Consider the following 21,604-nt stretch of genomic DNA (forward strand, 5'->3'; position numbering starts at 1 on the left):
TCCCCCTTCTCGCTGGAGGAGGCCTTGAGCATCCGGCCCGCTCAGGTGCGGGAGGGAGCGGCAGCGAGCGCCGAAACCCGGCCCCGTCTCTCGGGACTGTAAAAAGGCTTTAAGAGGAGCTTTAAAAAGGTCCTTTTGTTTGCTTTGTTGTGTTGCTTTGTTCCATCCTCTTCAGTACTTCTGATCCTGAAGCTGGCTGCTGTTTCAAGTGTGAAATGAATAGTCAAAAAAAAAAAAACCCCGCTCTGGGTAGATATAGGCAAATTGGAAGTGTTTACGTCTGGAAACATGTACATCGATTATATGAAAGAAGTGAAGAGAGGGAAAAAATGTGATTACTTCCATAATACAGATGTGAAGAGTGGGGAGAACAGTGATTCCTTCAGGCGGCATAGCGCCGTGTTATATTTTACGAATATTTATGGTGACTTAAATACCATTTTTCTGCGTCTGTGTAGACGTGTACTCCGCTTCTAATTCCTTAAAATGTGAGCGGCTGCTTGAGGGAGCTTGCTTATTTTCCTTTACAAGATCACGGTGACTATGTCTTGGCTATTCTGAAATGAAAGAGCCAGCTGGATTTATGGCAGGCTTGATATTTTCTGCAGGTCAGTAGCTGCCCGTGGGTGATGTGAACTGTAACGTAATTTTAAAAAATAATTCTGTATTCAATTTTAAGCAATTTGATTGTTTTAGATAGAGGTATTAATTTAAATGAGATTTTGAAATTCTCCTTGCTGTGACATTTGTGATACCGTATCTTTTAGAGAGATTCTCTGTCTCCTTTTTCTTTTTTCAAGAAGGAATCCACCATTACGGTATTGAAACTTCTTCTCACTCCTAATTTGGAGAGCGGGGGAAGAAAGCAAATGGAATACAGTTGTACCTGAAATTTAGTATGTTTTCTCACACTTTCATAATTGTGGTTTGAAAATGGGTTGGATCAGCTGCTGTCAGAAAAAAAAAAGGCTTGATAGAATTCACTTTCATTTGTATACTTTTCTATAGTATTTTTTGAAACATCTTGCAAAGATTAAAGTTCTTATTATGACGGTATCCGTACTAATTGATGTAGGTTGTTTCATTTTTAAGGTAGGAGACCTAAAACAAAAGGAGGTTAACTGAGGGAAACCAATCACTTTAGAAGGATTGACAGTAAGATGGTGTGTGGGTTACAAAGTCATCTTTCTTACTAAATAAAAACAACGGAGTTGCACCAGCAGAAGTCACCGAAGCACCAAAATACAGTATGCCGCTTTTCCCCGGGAAGCGTAGCTAGCTAGTTATCCGTGTCTGAATAAGCATTTCCCACTTCGTTGGGAAATCCTGTCAGTGTGTTCCAAGGCAGTTCAAAGCTGCTTCTGATTTTCACTTTGACTTCTAAGAAGAGTAGAGTTTGAAATAGGCATATTTGATCTAGCTGTTCTGGTGAAGTGATTGACAAAGATCTTATTTGCTGCTTAAAATTCTTCATTTCAGTATCTTGCAAGTAGTAACTGTGGCCGGTATGTTGACATTGGAATTCTAGCATCTGATTTGCAGAAAACCTACAGGTGAGCAAAGATTTGTATTGTTATATTCTACATTCAAAATATGGAATATATTTATCTTGTTATTTTGCATTTGTGTATTTTTAATCAAAATCTTAATTTTATTTACGTTAACTTCATTACCAGTTGTTGAGGTTGATTGAAACAGGAAGATCATTTCCACTCCAGTGTTTTCCTCTGCTGATATATCTAGTAACTTATATTTTATTAATGCATTGGCATTGCAAGATCTAGTTGTGGTTTGTTTTTTGTGGTTGCTTTTTTTTTTTTAATTGAACAGCTACAGATGCATTACAGCATGTTGGTCCTTACCCCAGTTGCCATTAAATATGAGGGGAAAATAACGCTTCAGTGCAGGCAGCTGGGGGAGTTACAGGATTCAGTAAGACACTAAATCTTGCTCAGTTGCTCAGCAGGACAGTCAGTCTTGCCTAATTATTTTTAGGCTGTTTTGCTTTTTTGGGTGGGGAGCAAGGTTGTATTTCAGCAGATCATTGGTGGGTGTGGGGGTTAATGAAGGTGGAGAAGTATATTCATTCGTGTTTGCATGTTCTATTTATTTGTGCCTTGTTAGAGAAAGGGAGCCAAACCCCTTGCTTAGGATGCTTACAGGTCTTGGCTTTTTGTTTTGTTTTTCCTCTGTCAGCTACTGTATAAAAGCAAATAAATAAAATATACCCTCAGTAAGTGAAGGTAAAAGGTTGATTTTTGTTTGCATTTAAGGATGCTCATTGAATCAGATTTTTATCATAGAATCAGATGAATCCGATTTTTTCTCATTTTTCTCATTATTAATTAGAACAGTTATTCCTTGCTGGACTGTTCTTTCTAGACCGTAGTCCTGTGTCCATATGTTCTTGTTTGAATTAAAATTAAAAACCCGGGAGTGTTGTGAAATAGAATCCAGTGTGCTCACTTGTACATTGCTACTTCTCTATAGCTACAGTTAAAAAGGACCTTGGTAATTTTTACTAAACATCCCTTTAGAGACCAGTATAGTTTAGTGGTTTTGTTTCATCCTGGTGATTGAGTTATTCCAGGCTTAAGAAAAACCAATCACGTTTTCACATAGTTGGTTTTTAAGAAAAACTTGCGTAGAAGCTTGGGTGTCAACTTACAATGTATTTTTTCCTCTGAGAATGGCAGTATGTTGAGGGGAAAAAAGCAGTTGGTGTAACCTGTTCATTTTGTTTTTTTCAGTGCAGAGTATGGACGAAGAAAAAGAAATGCTTTTAGAATACAAGTCGAAAAAGGTAGTTCTGTTAGTGTTATGTCCAAAATGCCAAATTCTTTGATTACACTTTGGCTGTTTTCTTACCATGTTTGAACTTTTTCTTTCAGTGTTTGAAATAATTAATAATGAAAAAGAACGCAAAGATTTAGCAGTTTTAGAAGCTGAACATGTGGCAAAAAGAGCAAGACAACAAGAGAAAAATGAGTAAGAAGGATTTTTACCATTAGATTACTTTAATAATGCCATTAGTATTATAATTTCTTTAAAGCTTTCTGTCTTCGTGTTATTAAATTTTGGTAGTTTCAAGGTTACAGATAGATCCTTGATTTCCCATAGGCTTGTCTTCATCAGAAGTTACCTGTACTTAATGGAAGCACTTTTTTCACTGAAGAGAAGCAGATACTAGAGCCAATCATGACTTTTCTGTTATGGGGAACATACAGCCCTGAATTAGTGGATATCCTTGAGGCTTCCTTGATAGTTTTCCACATAAGGCCCCAGTCCTCGTGTGATTCAGTTCCTTTGTTTTGTTCTTAATCTTTCTTGGGTGTGAGAGATACTAGCTAATCTGAGAGATAAAACTACAGGACGGGCTATTCAGAGTAAATCGCCACTGGGTATGAGATTGGAATTAAGATTTCCTAACTCTTAACCCTGTGCATAGTCTCACGGACCATTCTGGTTTCTCTAACCTGATATAGATACTAAGGGTCTCATGGGCAATTACGGCACTGTAATCAGAAGGGCGAGTCTAGTTCAGCAGTGATTTGCTACCACTTCCCTTGTGCCAGCATTGGTGATTGTGTGGTCTCTTGGTGAACTGAATCAGATTGGTCTGACATCACTTTTTTTTTTTTTAGGACTGTCTTTCAGCCAGGTTGCCAAGTTGATCCAACTCATCACAGGCTTGGAAAGGATGCATTTTTTAACTCTTCATAGTAGTAAATTTAGAGCATGCTAGTCAGGAGTTTTCCTCCAGTCTTAGGCTACCTACCATGGGTGTGGGGAACCATGATGTGGAAATTGCATTTGTCCTGTTTTGTGGGTGTCTCACTTGCGGTTCTGCTCTGATACATTAATAGTTTTTGTCTTCCTTCCATGTAAAGGACTGCAGGAAGTGCCACAGATCTCTCCGATTATGATGATTATCCGGAAGATCTAGTAAGTTGTATTTTATTATGATTGTTTGTATTTGCATAACACATGATTCTATGTGGTGAAATCGCAATGCACTTGGAGGGTTTAAAAGTAGAGATGAAGATTGGGTATAGCCAGAGTTGGCAATTCCAACTGAGAATCTATAGAGCTAAAAGGAGGCTATTTTCTGAAGAACGTGTGGTGGGGAATCACTTCTGAGGAAAGCATGCTGGGGGCCCAAAAGACTTGGCTATCAAATGAATGAAATGATTGAAGGAACTGACACATCTGACTATCGCTCGCAAAGGCTGTTGCCTCTTCAACCAGAAGATGTATTTTTGTATGCAGTCATTTGATTTGCAGAGGAGTGGGTTGGAAGATGCAGGACCACTTTCTCCAGCGAGGATGCTAACTGAGATTTATGAAAGTTTTCATTGGTCTCTTAATAGAAATAATCCAAATTATAACTTGCATATTTTCTTTCAAAATACATGAATCTGCAGTCTACAAATCATATGAACAGTTCCCTGCTGAGCTTATACAAGAAAGGAAATCCCGATTCTGTTCCAACCACTCCAAAAAATGAACCAATGGAAATCCCCCCTCCTGTGCGAACAGCTCCTCAAACAAGCGCCCTCTCACCAGGAGCAAGAGTCGAAACACGCATCTCTGAAGGGGGCTGGTTCATTGATAAAACTCCGTGTGGAAAAGACTTTTTCATTGACCTTTCTGAGGACGGAGAAGGAGATGAGAAGAAACTGATTTCTGAGGTACTGTGTTTTACAAACTCAATGGGATTTAAGTAGCAAGTATGAATATAATTTCCTGTGTGATTTGACAGGCTTTTGAAGGGTGATACTAAGACCAAAAGGACTGTTTGTCTTTCTGGATTTTTAAAATATATTATTTTTATTACAAACACGCATGCTGTGTTTAAAGATAGTGCATGTGTGAAATAGAAGGGAAAGATTGGCTTAAGCCCAGTGGAGTACTTGTTTTTAGCTTGGTTTCTGAAGAAGAAAGGGCTTACCCTGTTTTTCTGCTGTGTCAGAAGTGATTTTTGAACCTTCTAGCCCATTTCAAGCATGTTTGTATAGGAGGTAAAAAGTCACAAAATTATGAATTTCCTCCACCTTTTTTGAGGAAAATGCAGTGCTCAGTATTTAGGGAGACCCAGATTAGTGCCCGTACTGAGAAAAAGGTAAGTGGAACTTGGCTGGTATTTATTCCATTTGCCAGTGACCAGCCTAACTAGTCAGGAAGCATGTGGCTTGCTGTAGCCGTAGCATGTAGTCTCCCTTAGCCAGTGACTAAGTCTTAGTGAGCCTGGGGAAAGCTGAAGTTTTTTGGATGGATAAGAGTTGGGGAAGTTGAAAGGAAACTGCATTGATTTATAAAGCAGTTAAAAATAGGTCCTACTCCCCATCCAGATGTATTGCCCACTTTATGATTTCCGCCCCCAACTCTTTCTTTCTTATTTAGAAAAAAACAACTTTGTTCAGCTATTGAAAACTTTCCATTTATGTATGGGAGATAACATTTATGTTGTTTGGCTGACAAGATGTTTTTGCGGGATGCTCTTTTTTATGTGAAGGAAGAACTACATTTACATCTACCTTTCTGATTACGCAAAATGCTTATTGAATAGGCAGGTTTGACAAATTATCCCTTTATACAGGGTAATTGAATACAAGGCAGATCTTCAAATTGTAAAATGTTTGCCATACTGTATTCTAAAAAAAAAAAAAAAATCCCAACCCAAAAAGCTAACTTTCATTGAACCTCTTTTTTTCACTTCTCCTGTATTAGCCCTCTTCTTACATGTAGTTAACTTGTGTCAGCACTGAATAATATTTTCTTACAGCCACTCATGACTTACTAGTAATAAAAATTGTTTCCATTGGAGTAAATACATTGATACAGTTTTATTCATCCCCAAAGTGGATTGCTCTATGGTATGCAAAAGACTGGTGTCTGATTTTGGTTAGTGGTTTTGGGTTTTTTGGGGGGGGTTTGTTTGGGGGTTTTTCGCTTATAAGTATGTACTTTTAGCAAAAAAGTGACTGGTGTAATTAACCCTTTAAAAAAAAAAAAGGCAAATCCTAAGTAAAAAAAAAGTCTACAGAAAGAAGGGGTTAAATTCCTGCCTTGCTTGTCTTTATTCGTATAATGTGTGTAAGTTAAGCATCATAGACACGCATTTTGGCCTTTTAAGTATTTGCAGAAATTCACTGACTTGGAAGGTTTTGTGTATATAATTCTGGTTTTATGCCCTAGAAATCAACAGAATTTTCTGTCTTGGAGAGTGAAAGAAAGAAGACAAAGGGTAAGAGAGCAAAAAGAAAAAAAGAAGAATTTCCAGATGTAGATGGAGAAATTGATTCCATCTTACTTAAAGAGAAAGGTGAGAAGTTATTTTTGGCATGCTGTTCCAAACAGAGATGGTATTTGACTGTGGAATCCATTACCAGAGAAGTGTTTTCTGAGGTGCAGAGAAGTGACCTCAACCATTCTGTTAAGAAATTTAACCTTAATGTTGTACTAAAAAAATACTCCGGTCCTGTGTCTACTACCAAAAAATAATACTACTCCATGTACTTAGCTAATTGTTTAGGCTGAGTACTTTTTTGTTCGGTGTTAGCAACTACTGTTAGGCCACGTCTAAATTTGCATGACTTTTTCTCCTTAACAGTTAGAAGTAAAGTACGAGAGCTTTACCATCCTTCAGTGAAGTTTGAGGATGTAGGAGGCAATGATGAAACTTTAAAGGTTAGTTAAAATTTTACTTGTGGGATTCAGAATACACTGAATAAAATGTCGCATGAAAAATGACAAAAAAGAAATCTGGCAGAATTCATCTGCGTGACACTGAGAATAGCTGCTTATACCAACAGCAACAAAGTTCTGGGTTTTTTTCATTTGATTAATCTTTCTGAAAGCAACCACTGAAATTACATTAATAAACATTTATTTTGGCCTCTCTATAATACTGATTTCTGCAATTTAAATTGAGGTCTCTCTTGTTCTTAACAGGAAGTATGCAAAATGCTCATTCATGTCCGTCATCCCGAAGTCTATAACCACGTAGGTGTGGTTCCACCTCGCGGTTTTCTTTTACATGGACCACCAGGATGTGGAAAGACACTACTTGCACAGGCAATTGCTGGGGTGAGACAGCTTTAAATTTACAGTTTCTCCTTTTTCTAAATTATATTTAGAGGAAAAAAAAATCCTCATTCATGATAGACTAGATCTTTTCCTCTTCTTTTTATCTCTTTTCTCTCCTTCCTGTCTTAGTCTAAAATATATTCATCTTCGCTTCCTTTGTTTAAATTCTATCTGAATCTGTACTTGATAGAACCTCATATATGAAGAGGGGACATAGTGACAGGGTTTTATGTTTGACTTAATTGTTTTGAGGCATTCCCAGGACAGCAATATAGGCATGGGTATTGAGAAGGCTATAAATGAAAGATACTTTTGGTTAAATTTACCATAGTGTTTTGTTTTAAGTCTGGATTCATCAATGCCTCATCTTTTATGAGGCATTACATTGATTCTATTGGGTGGCATCCGTTAAACAGTGACTTCTGAATTCCAAAACTGGATGTTGCCTTGCCTGTGTCAAACTAATGATTTCAGAGCATATGACGTTATTGGTGTTAATAGTTTGGTGTGTGGTAGGGCTGCTGTGCTGCTATGTGCCTGTTTTGGATAGAAATCTAAGGGCTATTTAGGGCTATTCAGTGATAACCATGGACATTTGTTTTTCTTTAATACAGTTGTTCCTTAAATGTCACAGATTATAACCTTAAATTTAGGTACATGTAAATTATGAACTTTTGTAGTGCAGATTTTATCTTTGAAAGAAATTATTGATATTTATTCCTTAAACGTTGGTTAGACCCTTCTGACATTGTTTCAACTGTTTTAATGAAAAAGATTTGGGTTTTTTCTCTTTAATGCCTTACTGTAAAAAGGTACCCATTGAATGAATCTGTGATATTTAATACTTCAGTGCATATTTGTATCCTGGAAGGGTACTAAATTTGGGGAAAGAAACATGACACAAGTGAAAAACTTTCAGAGAGGAGATAAATTTAATGACTACTTCTTAAATCATTTTTCTTAAATAAGAGATTTTCAATAGTGCTATTTAAGGCAAATAATCTCTTCCAAGCCCCAGGTTGTGCGTCTGGTGGCTGTGACTTGTATAAATTAGGATTTTTTTTTTTTTTATACGTAGTTCAAAGAGCTTGAAATAGGCTGCAACTACCTGTAGCAATAGTGTGCTACGGTCTATCAAAGTTACAATTTCATTTATTTTTAATAGGAGAAAACATTGAGCGTGAGCTTTACAGGTATCTTATTGTGCAGTCCTGCTCGGATATTTCTGGAGCAAGACGAAGGGATACAAACCTGGTGGGGATCTCTTCCACATTGCTAAGCAATGCTTTGTTACAGATGGAAATAGACAATTTTCTCAAGGGAGCCCAAGCATGAACTGAAATATATGCGTTGTGAAGGATTGGACTGGGGACCGAGGCGCAAAGCTATTTGACAGTGCAGTCGTTCTCTAACTGAATTAGGGAAGCTTGTTCTTTGTATCCATCTCTGTTCAGTTGGCCAAATGGCTCAGACCCATTTTAGACTGGAGGATGCTACTCATCTTTTTAAAAGCTCTTTAAGATTTAGTCTTGATTACGTAATATTTGGGTGTAAAAGATGTCGTACTGGAAAATATTAGTCCTCTAGGACAGCCAACATTTCTAATCTCTGGATGTATCACACAGCATTCCTTGTCTCTTTCAGGAGCTTGAGCTCCCGATGCTGAAAGTGGCAGCGACGGAGATGGTGTCTGGAGTGTCCGGGGAATCTGAGCAGAAACTGAGAGAATTGTTTGAGCTGGCTGTGGTGAGGCGCCCATTGGAAATAACACTGTGAATTGTTTGTCCTTTTCTTTGCAAAGATTCATACTTTGTTGCTGTGTTTTGAATTTGAGTGAATATTAGTGAGTGAATCTTTATACTGCTGCATACAAGTCATAGTGTCTCCCCTTCTGTGGCCAGAATTCCATTGTACTGTCATGCTGTCATAGAGCACAATGATTACTATTCTGAAATCTTGACAAAAGATAGTTCATCATATCAATGTAAAGTGAGCAACATAAATTATTCACCTATTTGGAGCTGCTTGGCTTGATTTATAAAAATAAAAAAGATGTAAGAGCAGTTTACTGTGTTTTTTGTTGCAAGGGGGTTTTTTTTGCTGTTTTTTGTATAGCATGGAATTTGAGTGAATGCGAGGGACTTAAAACTTTAGGGGTTTAGGTACAAAGTAAGAAATTTTGGACAAATATTGTAAGAGCAGGAGTCAAGTTACGCTTGAAGTCTTGCTTTGGTGCAACTTTCAGACTTAGTAAGAAGGAAAGAGAACTAGACAGGTTGAGATATAATTTTAATTTAAACAAATGCAGATTTTCCTTTTTTAGTATGTGGCTAATGTTTTATTTCATGATGACAGTTTTCTGTTCCTGACCTCTCAGAATGTTCTGGTTTTCCAACTTTATTCTGTTCTTCTACTCTCCCCCACAACTGTATATAGGTGTTTAGAGTATGTTCCTGTATAAAAGGATGCTAAACAGGGCAAAAGGATTGATTGTGAAGCTCTTAGATTATTATGTTTCCGGTTCATACTACATTTTAATTTTTAGAAAGCCCAGTTAAGATGTTATTTAGAATAAAATTAAATAAATGATTGCACAGAGTTTTCAGAAATTACATGTCTTTTGTATGTATAGTGATTGAGGGGAGGTTGCTATAAAAATTATTTTTGAAAAAATGTATTGCGTAAAATCTGTTTAAAAATAAAGTCTATTGCCTTTCTTATAGTCCCTCGCATTCACTTAAGTGGCTTTTCAACTTAACTTTTGTACCAAATTTTTGTGCAGGGGATAAAAAAAGAAATAGTTCCACTGTACCTTATGCCATGTACTGTGGAATCTTTATAGCTCAGTTGCATTTTTTTCCTCTATCAGGTAGAGGAAAAGTGAATGACAACTAGATGGCGCAGTTGCTACCTGATAACACAGAATGCGTGGGTTTTAAAATACACTTTTTTTTTTATATGGGACTTTTTCTGAAGACAATTCTAGCGTTTTCCTTACGTATTCATTTGCACTACTAGTGCTTTTTGAGGATATTAATCTTATGTCAGTTAAACACTATTCTATTACTTACACTAATTATTATTCTATATTTGTGTTGGCTTTTTATGAACATGATGTACATGGAATTTTAGAACACTTGTTGGAGTTGCTCATTTTTATTCTTTGAACGTGGTCAGGCTCTGTTGTAATCTTGAAGTTGGCAGATCATTTTTCATGACCACCTACTGCTCTTCTTGTTTCGTTATGCGTGTAAGTAATACTAGATCTTGAAATTCCACAGCTCTAATGTCACTAACAAAACAAACAAACAAAAAACCCCAGACCTTTCTTGTCTGATTTTCTTTTTTGGACTTAAGCAAGTAAGCAGTGACAATGGAATATTTATGGAAAACATAAAGCAACATAGAGGTGAACTTAAATTTCAAACAATAGGTAGAGACATTTTGAATCTCATGCCTTAATTGTTTCATAGCCTCAGCTCAGCACAGTTTCATAGTCTGGCAGCTCTCCAGACAGTCAATAAGAACAACAGAATTGTTCCAGGACAGGTTGGTAGTGCAGCAGACTTCAGTAACAATTATAGAACAGAAAATCTGAAAAACTTCTTTCTCTCTCATAATACACTGTCAGTGTAATTTTGTAATTACTAATATTTCTTGTTCCTAGTCCAGTGCACCATGTGTCCTTTTCATTGATGAGATTGATGCAATCACCCCAAAAAGAGAAGTTGCATCGAAGGACATGGAGCGGAGAATTGTTGCTCAGTTCCTAACTTGTATGGACGGTCAGTTTCAGGAACATCTGTACTAAGCTAAACTTTCTAATTATCAGGCTCACTGTCTGCTTTCCTTCAGTAGTGACTCGTGGTTACTTTAGTGGAGATAGTGGTAATAATTTTTCGTATTTTGGCACAGTTTACCTGGGGGGTGGTGGGAAGATTCTAATAAATTTGAGGGGTTGTTACTACATTATTTTCACAGTGGTCTGTACAGCATTATATAAGCCTGTCTGTTGTATAAACAGATATAATGGGGAAAGTGTGTCAAATGTCATTTGAAATGCTTATTTTTGCTTCATTGTGCAAAATGCAAATTCTAGGTAGTAGAAATAAGGATGAACAGCAGTTTAGTATGACTGTTGGTTAGTTTATCTCTGCTGTTCTGAGGATTATTGTGTGGCTGCAGAAACAGCCGCATAGATATCAGAACAAAGTTGAGATGGTGAGTAGGAGTACTAACTTCCTTCCTTCCTTTAGACTTGAATAACGTGGCTGCCGCTACCCAGGTCCTTGTTATCGGAGCAACAAACAGACCTGACTCACTGGACCCTGCTCTGAGGCGAGCTGGGAGATTTGATCGAGAAATTTGTTTAGGGATCCCAGATGAAGCAGCAAGAGAAAAGTATGTGTAATAAAGTTTAAGCTTCTTTTTGATTAATTAATAAATAAGGAAATAATGTGTAAGTTATACAAATTAAGGAAAAGTACTTTATTGTGTTTAGTCCTATTTGTACCTGTACACACCTATGGGTCAGCACACACTGAGAAGTCCAGAAGACATTAAGCGTGCATCCAGTCTTTGTCTTGGTAGCTGTGTCTACATTTGGGGTGGTTTCCTTTCTTGTGTGCAAATCTGCTTTTAGCATTACGTTAATGGATTTTCAAATGCCTTAACAGTATAGATGGCGGAATTAAATACATCTTTTCTGTTGTTCAGGAAGTTAACAGTCTGTCTTTGGTGCTCCCTATGTAACTATTAAATCAGGAACATAAATTAAGTATAGCCTGTTTGTTAGTCCTCTCAAGCACGTACCTTAAGCAACAGGCCTAGATTCTTCCATTCCATTCCTCATGGAAATACACCAGTCCGGGCATTAAGCTGAGGTCATCCTGTTTTGTGTAATTGGCCCTTTTTACTCCAAAGATCTGTGACCACCAGACTAGATAAAAATTTTTTTTTTTTGCTTTCTAATTAAAAAGGAACTGCTACTCATTTCCACAACAGCAGAAAACACAGGAAGGGAATTGTGAAAACAGCTGTGGCTTATCTTGTTATGGGAAGGAAAGAAAGGTTAAAGGATAAGTTCCTTCTAGCTCAACTAATCTTATTTCTAGGTTGAAAAAGCAAACTGTTCTGCCTGCAGCATTGCTCACTCTGTGTTGTCAGCACTACTGGCCATACCACCTTTTTTTATTTTTTTTTTTTTTTTCCCCTTCCTTCCCCCCCTCCCCTTCTGGCCATGCTTCCACTTTTTTTTTCCCCCCTCCAGATCTACAGCCCTGTAGTAATTATGTTCCTCTTGGTTGTGGAAAAACATGCAAGTGGTTAGAGGTAGAACTAAAGAGTTGACTGATGAGAGTTCTGATTCTATGATATTCTTAGGTTCATGTTAAAAATATATTCCCAGAAATAGCACTGTTCCAAAGGATAGGAGTTTTGAATGGGAAAGCTGTCATAGTGTGTACAGATTATTCACAAGTTGGAGTGTAGTCACATTCGTTCATAGTATTGTTTTGTACAGTTGTTTGTATTTGTGTTCCTGGAGGTGTAGGCTTACAGGAACTGTTCATTTTATGTTCCTTTTTTAAATTATGCCCCCCCAGCTTTTCTGTTTTGTTTTGGGGTTGCTTTTGCTGGGGGGGTTGTTCCTTTTTTAAAATAAAAGTCGTATAGAAACAGAAGTCCTTACAGTGTGCTGATTTACCACATGAGAAATCAGTCTTGCTGAAGGCATGATTTGAACTGCTTAGCTGTGGTTCTACAGCCTTAGCGGGGTGGAGTAGGATGAGGAAGTGTACCTGGAGATCTTGCTTTACTTGCAGTGCTTTCTTGTGCATGTACAAAGCACATGAAGGAAAATAATATATGTAGGACACTAATTCAGAATGAGCCATTTACAGTTCTTAACTTTTTACACTTTGAGTCACTTGATTAGCTACAGCTGTTGTCAGACAGGTTGAAAAATTCTTGAGAACCAAGCTAATATCACTAATAAAGATTTAAATGAGAGATGATGGCACTTGTTAGTGGGGGAGGGATTTCAGAGTTTTGAATAGTTTAATAACTCGTTCTTTTCATAACTTTTCCGTAGTTACATTACTTGATCTGGAAATAATTTGAACTAGTTTTCATTGGAACTAGAAAGTATATTAAAGATCTTCACTTCTTAGGTTTGTGCTGCCTTTTTAAAATATTTTCCCAATGAAGTGATGTTTTGCTGTTTTAAACAGGTTGATTTGATCCCTCTGCTCAGAGGGATCAAATACTGCAGTATTTGTGCAGTGACACTGGCTTTTGTCTTTCTTTTGAATATTCATGTAGTTTTCAGTTGTCCTGGGCTCAGAAGAACAGCAGGAAGTCTTGGTGGACCTTGAAGGAGGTTTTTAAAGCTTCAGCCTTGATACAGAGTGAAAAAAAACCTCCCATTTAAAAAAAAGTGTGAAGCATAGCGCTTCACTGTAGTTACATAGAGCTGTTTTGTATTGGTGATGCAACTGCATAGGTGGGTGTAACTAGGTTTTGAATGAGGATGAGGTAACACACAAGGTGTACACAGAAGCTGTGTATTGCCTATTAGAAATTTTACTGGGGATGCAGGAAATATCTGCAGTTATATTCTACCGACAATGGTAAGGGAAAGATACTGAAGATTAAAAGGCAGAGCTCCTCACACAGTCTGATTTTATTTGCTCCTTGCAGAATAGTTTGTTGTGGATGTTCTTCAATAAATACATAAAAGTGGGATGGAACAGACAATGCAGCCTAAGGTTAGGAATACAAGGTTAAATATCTCAGTGGATAACTTGTGTGCGTCTCTGTGGTACACTCTGAGATCTACTCTGTCAATTGTGAAGCATAAACTAAGGTTTAAAGAATCTATAATATGTAGGTTCACCAAAACTAGCTTTTACCCACTGATTGACATTGCTTGGTTGATGCTGTTGGTTTTCGTTTAAGAACTGAAAGGAAATATATAGCATAGTTTTGTGGGTTTCGGTGTTGATTACTTCCTAGTTGAGTGAAAACTGTTCCCACTATACTACTTCAGTTCATGTGGACTGAAAGAGACCTTAAATCAATACCGTTTGTTTTCATATGAAAATAAAAAAAGCCACAGCTTCATCTTTATTTTGTTGTTCTTTTTCTCCCTACTTGATTAGAATTCTTCGGACTTTGTGTCGAAAACTTAAGCTCCCAGAGTCCTTTGAATTTTGTCATTTAGCACGGCTGACTCCGGGTTATGTAGGTGCTGACCTGATGGCACTTTGTCGTGAGGCAGCTGTGTGCACAGTGAACAGGGTCCTGATAAAATCTGAGAAGCAGAAAAGGAAACACGTACACGCTGGAGGAAACACAGCTGAAGAAAGCATGGGAATAGAAACAGACATCCTGGTGGAAGAGGATACCAAACAACTAGAACTTCCTCCTAAGGTATTTGCTCCTTAAAGCATGTGCCTCTAATATCTTAAGAATTGAGCCATTTTATAGTTGTGAAAGTCATCGCTCATAAATCCTTAAACATCTGTGGCCAACGTAGTATTAAATTTAGATTTAGAAATATTAGTTCCTAAGCCAGAAGCTTAACTCCTAGTGACCCATATAATGGGTCTGAATAAGTGGCTCCCAAAACCCACACCTTCTAAAAATCATGTTAATGTTTTATACAAGGCGTGGTTTTTTCCTTGGGTTCTTCGTCGTCGTTGTTTGTGTTGTGTTTTTTTTCTGGCAGACCAGAGGTTACAATAGTGGCTATATCTCTTCAAAAGTGCGTTGACTGTAAGAGAATTGTAACAATATCAGACTTGCACTGAGTTTTTACTAAGCTGTTTGCTGTGCCCTCAGTGAAATACCTATTATGATGATCTATTATTAACTGGTATACTTACAGTTAGCCAAAGTCTAGAAGTATTTATGCAGTCTACATTTTCCATCCAGCCATGTGATTACTTGGGGTAAATCACATGTGGTGTCTGGTACCTATAGCAAGTTTGAGGAAGAGGTTTCTATCCAGTAGAAAAGTTGGGTTAGCAATGTGACTTGAGCTGCAGAGAAAGTATCTGTTAATGTGCAGTACAGCTGGGATTCTGTTGCAGAAAATAGCATTTCCAGTGCCAGAATTATTCTGTGGCCCAAGTAACATGCTGCGGTCAGTGAACCAGAACATCATATATAGAAATTGTTGGCCCTACTTCTGAAAATTTGGAGTGTGTATGTGCTTTCATTATGCGTAGGCTTCCTAAAGATTTGTCTGGAAAAGTAAAACAAAGTGGTTTTAAATCCACATTGACAGTCCTTCTAAAACCAGAATCCGTGTACAAAGAAAACTGTTATTGTAATTAACAAAAACCGGTGTAAAAAGCTGTAGTAAGCCTTTGTATTAGAATAACATAATCATACTGCATACCTCCCAGTGTTTCCTGCGGCCTTGTGTAGCCAAAAGAAAGCGGGGAGGGGCAGGTAGTTGCAGCTTTTATCAACATCACCATGATCAAAGGGGTTATTGAGGATGAGGAAGTCTAATCCTAACAGAGCCGTATTTTGATAGCTGGCAGGAGGTTGACATAGTCTAATACAGGGTATTGTCATTAAAACCGTTATATTATGTTTATAATGGAAAAATAAGCATACAAAAGCTTTAAAAATCATTCACACAATTCAAGTAAACAAACCCAGTGGTCTCGGCTATTTCAGAGTTTCTCTTAATGGTTCTGTTAAAAAGAGGAGGGAGGGCTTAAAAGGAGTATTAGCCACTGTAAACACTTCTGTTTCTTTGTGGTCAGTTGTAGAGCTATCTTAGTTGCAAGAAATAGGAAGCGATACTTTTCCCATATACTGCTGTAGGAAAAATGGGGAAACTTAACAGAGTTTTTACAATATTTTTTTTTTTTTCCCTCCCTCCATCTTATAATGAAAATCCTGGTATAGTTTTACTTGTGGTGCAGTATCAGTTTGCTTTGATACTGCCTTTCCGTATTAGAACTGGGATGTATTTATGTTGTGAAGGTATAAAGTTCTTTGATCAAGTATTTGCTCAGATTCCCCAATAAGGAACTGATTGGGGAAATTGGAACGTACCTGCCTGGGGCACTGTGGTCTGCAAGATGGGACAGTGTTGAAAAGCATTACCCTGTATCTCTGTTCTGCTTTCCCAAACTTTATCAGGGCCTGGTTACAAAACCAGGTCTAATCAGCCTGAGGAAATGAGTTGATGACTTGAAATCAGGTTATGTTAAATAAGTATATAATCTAAAAGTGTGTGTTAAGAGTTTTAAAGGTTTATATGTAACTGAATGTTCTGCAAATTGCTGAAATTGTGCTGTTCAGCAGAGCTGCTCACTTTCTCTTGAGAGCAATTTCTTACTAAAACCAGAATTAATACATATAATTAATACATATTTTGGAAATTTCAGCATGGAAAGAACTTTCTCCTAATCAGTGTGCGAGAAGCATTAGGAAAATTTGAAGACAAAATACATGTGCTAGCTCTGTTTCTGTAGTATCTAAATCAAGATTGTAGTCTGTCAGCTCAGTGCTTTCACAAGCATTAAATGTACGTAGTGCTTTCCTGGAATATTTTTATCATTAATGTCAATTTTTAATGTTATTTTACATATTTTATGTGTATTGTACATAATAGTTTGTTTTATAGTAATTAATATTACAGTTGAAGAAAGTATTGCTTTGAAAAAGCCCTTAAAAATGGTTCTTAAAATCTAATCCAGTGCATAATCTTTCCCTCTCCCTTTCCATGTACCCTAAGGATGAATTGCAGAGACTTCTGGATTTGCTGAAGAAGCAAGACCCCTTGCCTGAGGAGCAGCTGCAGAAGCTGTGCATTGAGATGAATGATTTTATTGTTGCACTGTCATCAGTGCAACCCTCTGCCAAGAGAGAAGGCTTTGTCACAATTCCTGATGTGACATGGGCAGATATCGGAGCCCTGGAGGATGTTCGGGAGGAGCTGACTATGGCAATATTGGTATGTCTCAACCTTACTTTCAAAGACTTTTTTGTGCTTCCCCTATGCAGGAAATAAAACTATGCTTCTTTGTTTTTTAATATTTATTTAAGGTATAATGTGCTGCCCATGAGTTCTAACATGCTACAAAGTAGAAATTTTGCAACATCTTCACTTAAAATAGTGATACTTCTGTACTTTGCTTTCAAATTTGTTACAAGTCTGGTGCATGTATTCAATGTTTCACTTATTGTATTCATGTCTTCAGTGTTCAGTATGTTCATTATTGCTGAATCTTAAGTATTCTAAAAGTTTTGTACCAATGACCTTAGTTACACAACTGCCACACAAAGAATTGGAGACTACTTAGCTGGAAGGTTAGCAGTCTTGCTGCCAGTCAGAGGGATACTTAACAGTAGCACCTTAAGATGAGAACTAGGTAAATAAAATCGTTGCCTCTGAATAATGATTCTCCAGTTTTGGGGTACTTATCAGTGCAAGATAATAAGATGCTGCTCCGCTGTTTATTCTTTTAGCCTATAAAGAATTGGAATAAAGAACTTGCTTATGAATGATTTTTCATCCAACTGTAGCTGAAATGAAAAGTTTCATGTTAGCTTTTTGTCACAGATAATTATGATAATTTATTTTATAGGCACCTGTGCGAAACCCAGAGCAGTTTAAAGCTCTGGGCCTGACTACTCCAGCTGGTGTGCTGCTTGCAGGGCCTCCTGGGTGTGGCAAAACACTGTTAGCTAAGGTAACACATTTTCTAAACATGTTTAAAAATACTGGAGAATCTTCTTGAAGTGGATGTTTTTGTAGGAATGCCTGAATCTGGATGATACTGCCAGAAGTTGGGCGTTTGCACCACTTCTCATCAGAAAATTAAATTTGGGCCTCTGTGCTAAAGTTATTTGATTTTCTTGTCATAAAGTTACGATTATGCTTGAATTTTGCATGAATTTACAATTATGCTTACGATTTTGCTTGAATTGAGAGGGAATTACTGCAAAACTTGAAAGAATGAAGTTGGTTACGAAGAAAACGGCAAAGATGGGAAGAAACTCTATTAGATAACCACTTCTATGGAATATTTCACTGTAACTAAATTATATATTTGGAAGTAATCTATCCTCTATTATATTTATGTATTTTTATTTGTTATATTTACCTTACTGAAAATACTTTTGTTTTCCTTCTCCTCGAGCATTTCAGTTCTTATGGCCTCCCCGTGTAAATGCAGATAATCATGCAAGTTTCCAGATTGTCACTCATCTTTTGTCTTCAAATGCTCTTATGTAGTTGAATATATCTTCTTAACTCCCGCTAATTATTGAGAATTCTTCAGCTAATATGCGGGAAGGGGGTGGGGTGTGAATCTGGAACACTGCCTTATTAAAGCGAGAGAACACCTTGCTAAATTCCCCCTCCCCCTCTTAATTGCGTGTAATTATACTTTGTACTGTTTTCTGTATTTTACAAACTGTTGATAACTATGCTCCTTCCCTTAAGTTTGTCTATTGCTCCATGGACAGAACCAAAGAAAACATGAAAAATGTGTGGTTTATATATACATCTGTCTTTCCCTTTTTGATAGGCCGTGGCAAATGAGTCCGGACTGAACTTCATATCTGTGAAAGGTCCTGAACTGCTAAATATGGTATGCACTAATCATTGTGCTTTTGTTATTTATGGAATTCTTGTCCAAAGCGTGGGGCAAGCAAAATTCCTGATAATTACACAACTGATACTGGTGCAACTGAAGTTGCCTCATTTAACCTCTGCTTAAAGTTTTAGTAGTGAAGTTTTTCATGTGAAAAGAAAAAAGAGCTATCTGGCTAGTTTAAGTATATGTCTTGGTTTAAATTACCTGGCAGATGGAGCCTTTGTAACTGAAGTAGGATTTCTAAATGACCAACTAGATGCATCATTGCTTTTTTGTAGATCAGGAAAAAGAACAAAAATTCAAATCTACAGTGAGAACAATTGCTGATCAGTAACTGCAAATCAGAAGCTTTCACTAAGCAAAATAAAACTTTCAACTTCCTAGTTCGGAAATGTGTTTTGCCAGTCACTTTAGCTTCTTAATGGAAGTTTGAAACCTTGGAAAGCAATGTGTTTTGTTTTGGTTTTTTTTTTTTTTAAGTTGATGGAAGTGATTTTTTTTTTTAAAGATTTTAAATGTTAACAGATAAAAGTTCTGTAGTCTGAGTTTTTGAAGCACTGGACTTAGAAGTGTTGTGATTATAACTTTAGTTGTGATATAACTGTGATATAACTTCTAGAGTTAGGAGAATGTGTTGAACTGAGCAAGGTGGCTGCAGCCCACATCTCAGAAGACCACGGCAGTTGCCTGTTTATCAGTAACGTGGAAGCTAAAACCAAAATACGGGATTTTATTATTCTTTTTCCAAACTTTTTTTTTATGTGTACTTCAAGTACTGATACAGGCAAGAAATATAATATAAGCTAATGAGGAGTCCTACTTCCTTGTGGAGTAAAGAGAAAATGCCTGGCTGTGATTCAGAGACTGTGTTAAGACATAAATTGTATCAAAACACGTTTGGAAAAAAATGAAGTGTTTGCATTTACAACTTGGCAGCCCCGGCCCCTGCAATTTGCCATTCAAAGTGAAATTCTGGCTTACTTTTCAGTTCCCTACTGCCACCCCCCCATCTTCAGGCAACTACTATATGAACTTCAGATGTTCATTGTGTTCACATTGCTCACTGGGTTTGTTTATGAACAGCTGAAGAACAACAAGGTCCTTAATGAAGATTGTATTTGTTAATTCTCATCAGCAGGATGATGGCAAGTTAGATTTATTCCCCAGAAAGGAGGAATTCTATTAAACTCTGAATGTACTGCAAACCGTCAAATGTGAGCTAGTGACAATTAGTTCCCATGTAAATCTTCATCACTAAGGAAATAGAGATAACGACTGCTCTGAGAAGTAAACTGGTTAGCAGGTTCCCCCTTGCAAAGCACCTCAAATAGTGTTTAAAACTGACCTTTTTTTTCCCCCAAGCAAAATCTTTCATGTCTTACATTGTTTTGCTGTGATTTGTCATTTGTTTTAGTATGTTGGTGAAAGTGAACGTGCTGTACGTCAGGTATTCCAGCGTGCCAGGAATTCAGCCCCTTGCGTTATATTTTTTGATGAAGTTGATGCTTTGTGCCCTCGGAGATCTGACCGTGAAGTGAGTCCCTCTTAAAATATCTCCATAAATAAATTATCTCAGTTGCAGCTTTTGTGGCATTGCGCTAGCAACAGAAGTACCTGGAAGGGTGCTACATTCAGTATCTCCCAAAAAAACCAACCCGATAGGCTTTCTCACTTTTGAGGAAAAATATGTTGGTCAAAGTTTATAAAGCTTAATGCTTTTTTAGTATCTATGTATATATGGAAAATAAAATCCAGAGAATATGTGTATATCCACCGACTTGGCTGTGTAGAGCCGTAGGAAAAGACGAAGGAGTGCAGTTTAATATCGTGTTTAATTTATGGCCAAATCCTGATACCTGCATGCAACTATAATGCTCACGTGAAGTATGTATTGATTTGAACAGTGTGAACTGGGTCATGGAAATATTTGAGGCGGGAGCGTAAGTGGAGTGCATTGGACTTCAGAGCTGTTCCACCCATGAAGTTTTCTCTGTACTGATTTTTTTGTTTTGGAATAAGAACTACCTACACCTAGAATTGACTTCTGCTTTTGGGGGGGGTTATTTTCTTAGCACAAACTGTTCATGTGTTGGAAGGAAAGCTGCTCTGTTTTTTATGCAGAGGAAGTGCGTCTGTTTTATGATACTGTACTGGTGCATGTATCTTGATGGCTGAAAGAAAAGATGCTTTCTTTCAACAGACAAGTTGAGTACAGTGCTGTTCAGATATTGCCATCAGTGACTTTCACAGAAAGACTGTAGTTCCAGTCTGTAAGAGAGAGGAAGTTTCATCAACTGTTTTTGAATCGTACCTTGTCTTCTGAATTTGCGTACTTCACTTCCTATGAAAGATACCTAAGCTGAAAAGTTCAGACTTGACTTCTTGAATGTCCTGAGGTGGTGGTTCCCACAGAGCCGTAAAAGAAGGTGTCCAGTACTAGGTACCACAGTAGGTGTAGATTGGTAGCCAAGGAGGGGGGAGCGAGTGTGCTTTGGCCTCACTATATTTCACTTCTGTGGTGGCAGCAGCAGGCAGCAACTTGGTGCCTAGAAGCCCACCCCTGCTCTTCACAGCCTCCTTTAACCATGTAGAGGTACTGTCTGGGCAGGAGACCGGTGACTGGCTCAGGCTGTAATACTGGTGACAATCCTTGGGATTCATAATTGAAACTCAGGTCTTGAAAAGCCAATGGAAACACCAAATACCCTATGTACATTTTCAGCACATACAAAAATATAAATCCACCTACAGATAATTAGAGTATGTTTAAAATAAAACAGTAACACTTAGAACAACATTCTTGAAAATCATCAAGCGGTTTTACTGCATAATTGAACCCTTGTTCTCCAACTCCTGTGCGTGCGTGCTATATCTCTCTTTCTCCCCCC

General features: G+C 37.5%; 2 protein-coding genes across 2 annotated transcripts in view; one reads left to right on the forward strand and one right to left on the reverse strand.

The window, feature by feature from the left end:
* The window catches only part of CNIH4 (cornichon family AMPA receptor auxiliary protein 4), a 10,134-nt gene extending 9,741 nt beyond the window's left edge, over positions 1-393 (reverse strand). Inside the window, exon 1 of the mRNA XM_009333699.1 lies at positions 351-393. Within this exon, the coding sequence (XP_009331974.1) occupies positions 351-393 (43 nt within the window). The remainder of the gene's footprint in view (positions 1-350) is intronic.
* A 1,089-nt stretch (positions 394-1,482) lies between these two features.
* The window catches only part of NVL (nuclear VCP-like), a 34,316-nt gene continuing 14,194 nt past the window's right edge, over positions 1,483-21,604 (forward strand). The window contains exons 1-16 of the mRNA XM_009333660.1: positions 1,483-1,553; positions 2,751-2,803; positions 2,892-2,988; positions 3,891-3,945; positions 4,425-4,691; positions 6,199-6,325; positions 6,614-6,690; positions 6,955-7,089; positions 8,734-8,835; positions 10,757-10,874; positions 11,346-11,490; positions 14,250-14,520; positions 16,850-17,068; positions 17,703-17,807; positions 18,648-18,710; positions 20,131-20,250. Of these exons, the coding sequence (XP_009331935.1) occupies positions 4,437-4,691; positions 6,199-6,325; positions 6,614-6,690; positions 6,955-7,089; positions 8,734-8,835; positions 10,757-10,874; positions 11,346-11,490; positions 14,250-14,520; positions 16,850-17,068; positions 17,703-17,807; positions 18,648-18,710; positions 20,131-20,250 (1,737 nt within the window). The 5' untranslated portion in view covers positions 1,483-1,553; positions 2,751-2,803; positions 2,892-2,988; positions 3,891-3,945; positions 4,425-4,436. The remainder of the gene's footprint in view (positions 1,554-2,750; positions 2,804-2,891; positions 2,989-3,890; positions 3,946-4,424; positions 4,692-6,198; positions 6,326-6,613; positions 6,691-6,954; positions 7,090-8,733; positions 8,836-10,756; positions 10,875-11,345; positions 11,491-14,249; positions 14,521-16,849; positions 17,069-17,702; positions 17,808-18,647; positions 18,711-20,130; positions 20,251-21,604) is intronic.

The sequence above is a fragment of the Pygoscelis adeliae genome, unplaced genomic scaffold (genome assembly GCF_000699105.1).
Source record: "Pygoscelis adeliae isolate BGI_AS28 unplaced genomic scaffold, ASM69910v1 Scaffold1, whole genome shotgun sequence".
NCBI lineage: Eukaryota > Metazoa > Chordata > Aves > Sphenisciformes > Spheniscidae > Pygoscelis > Pygoscelis adeliae.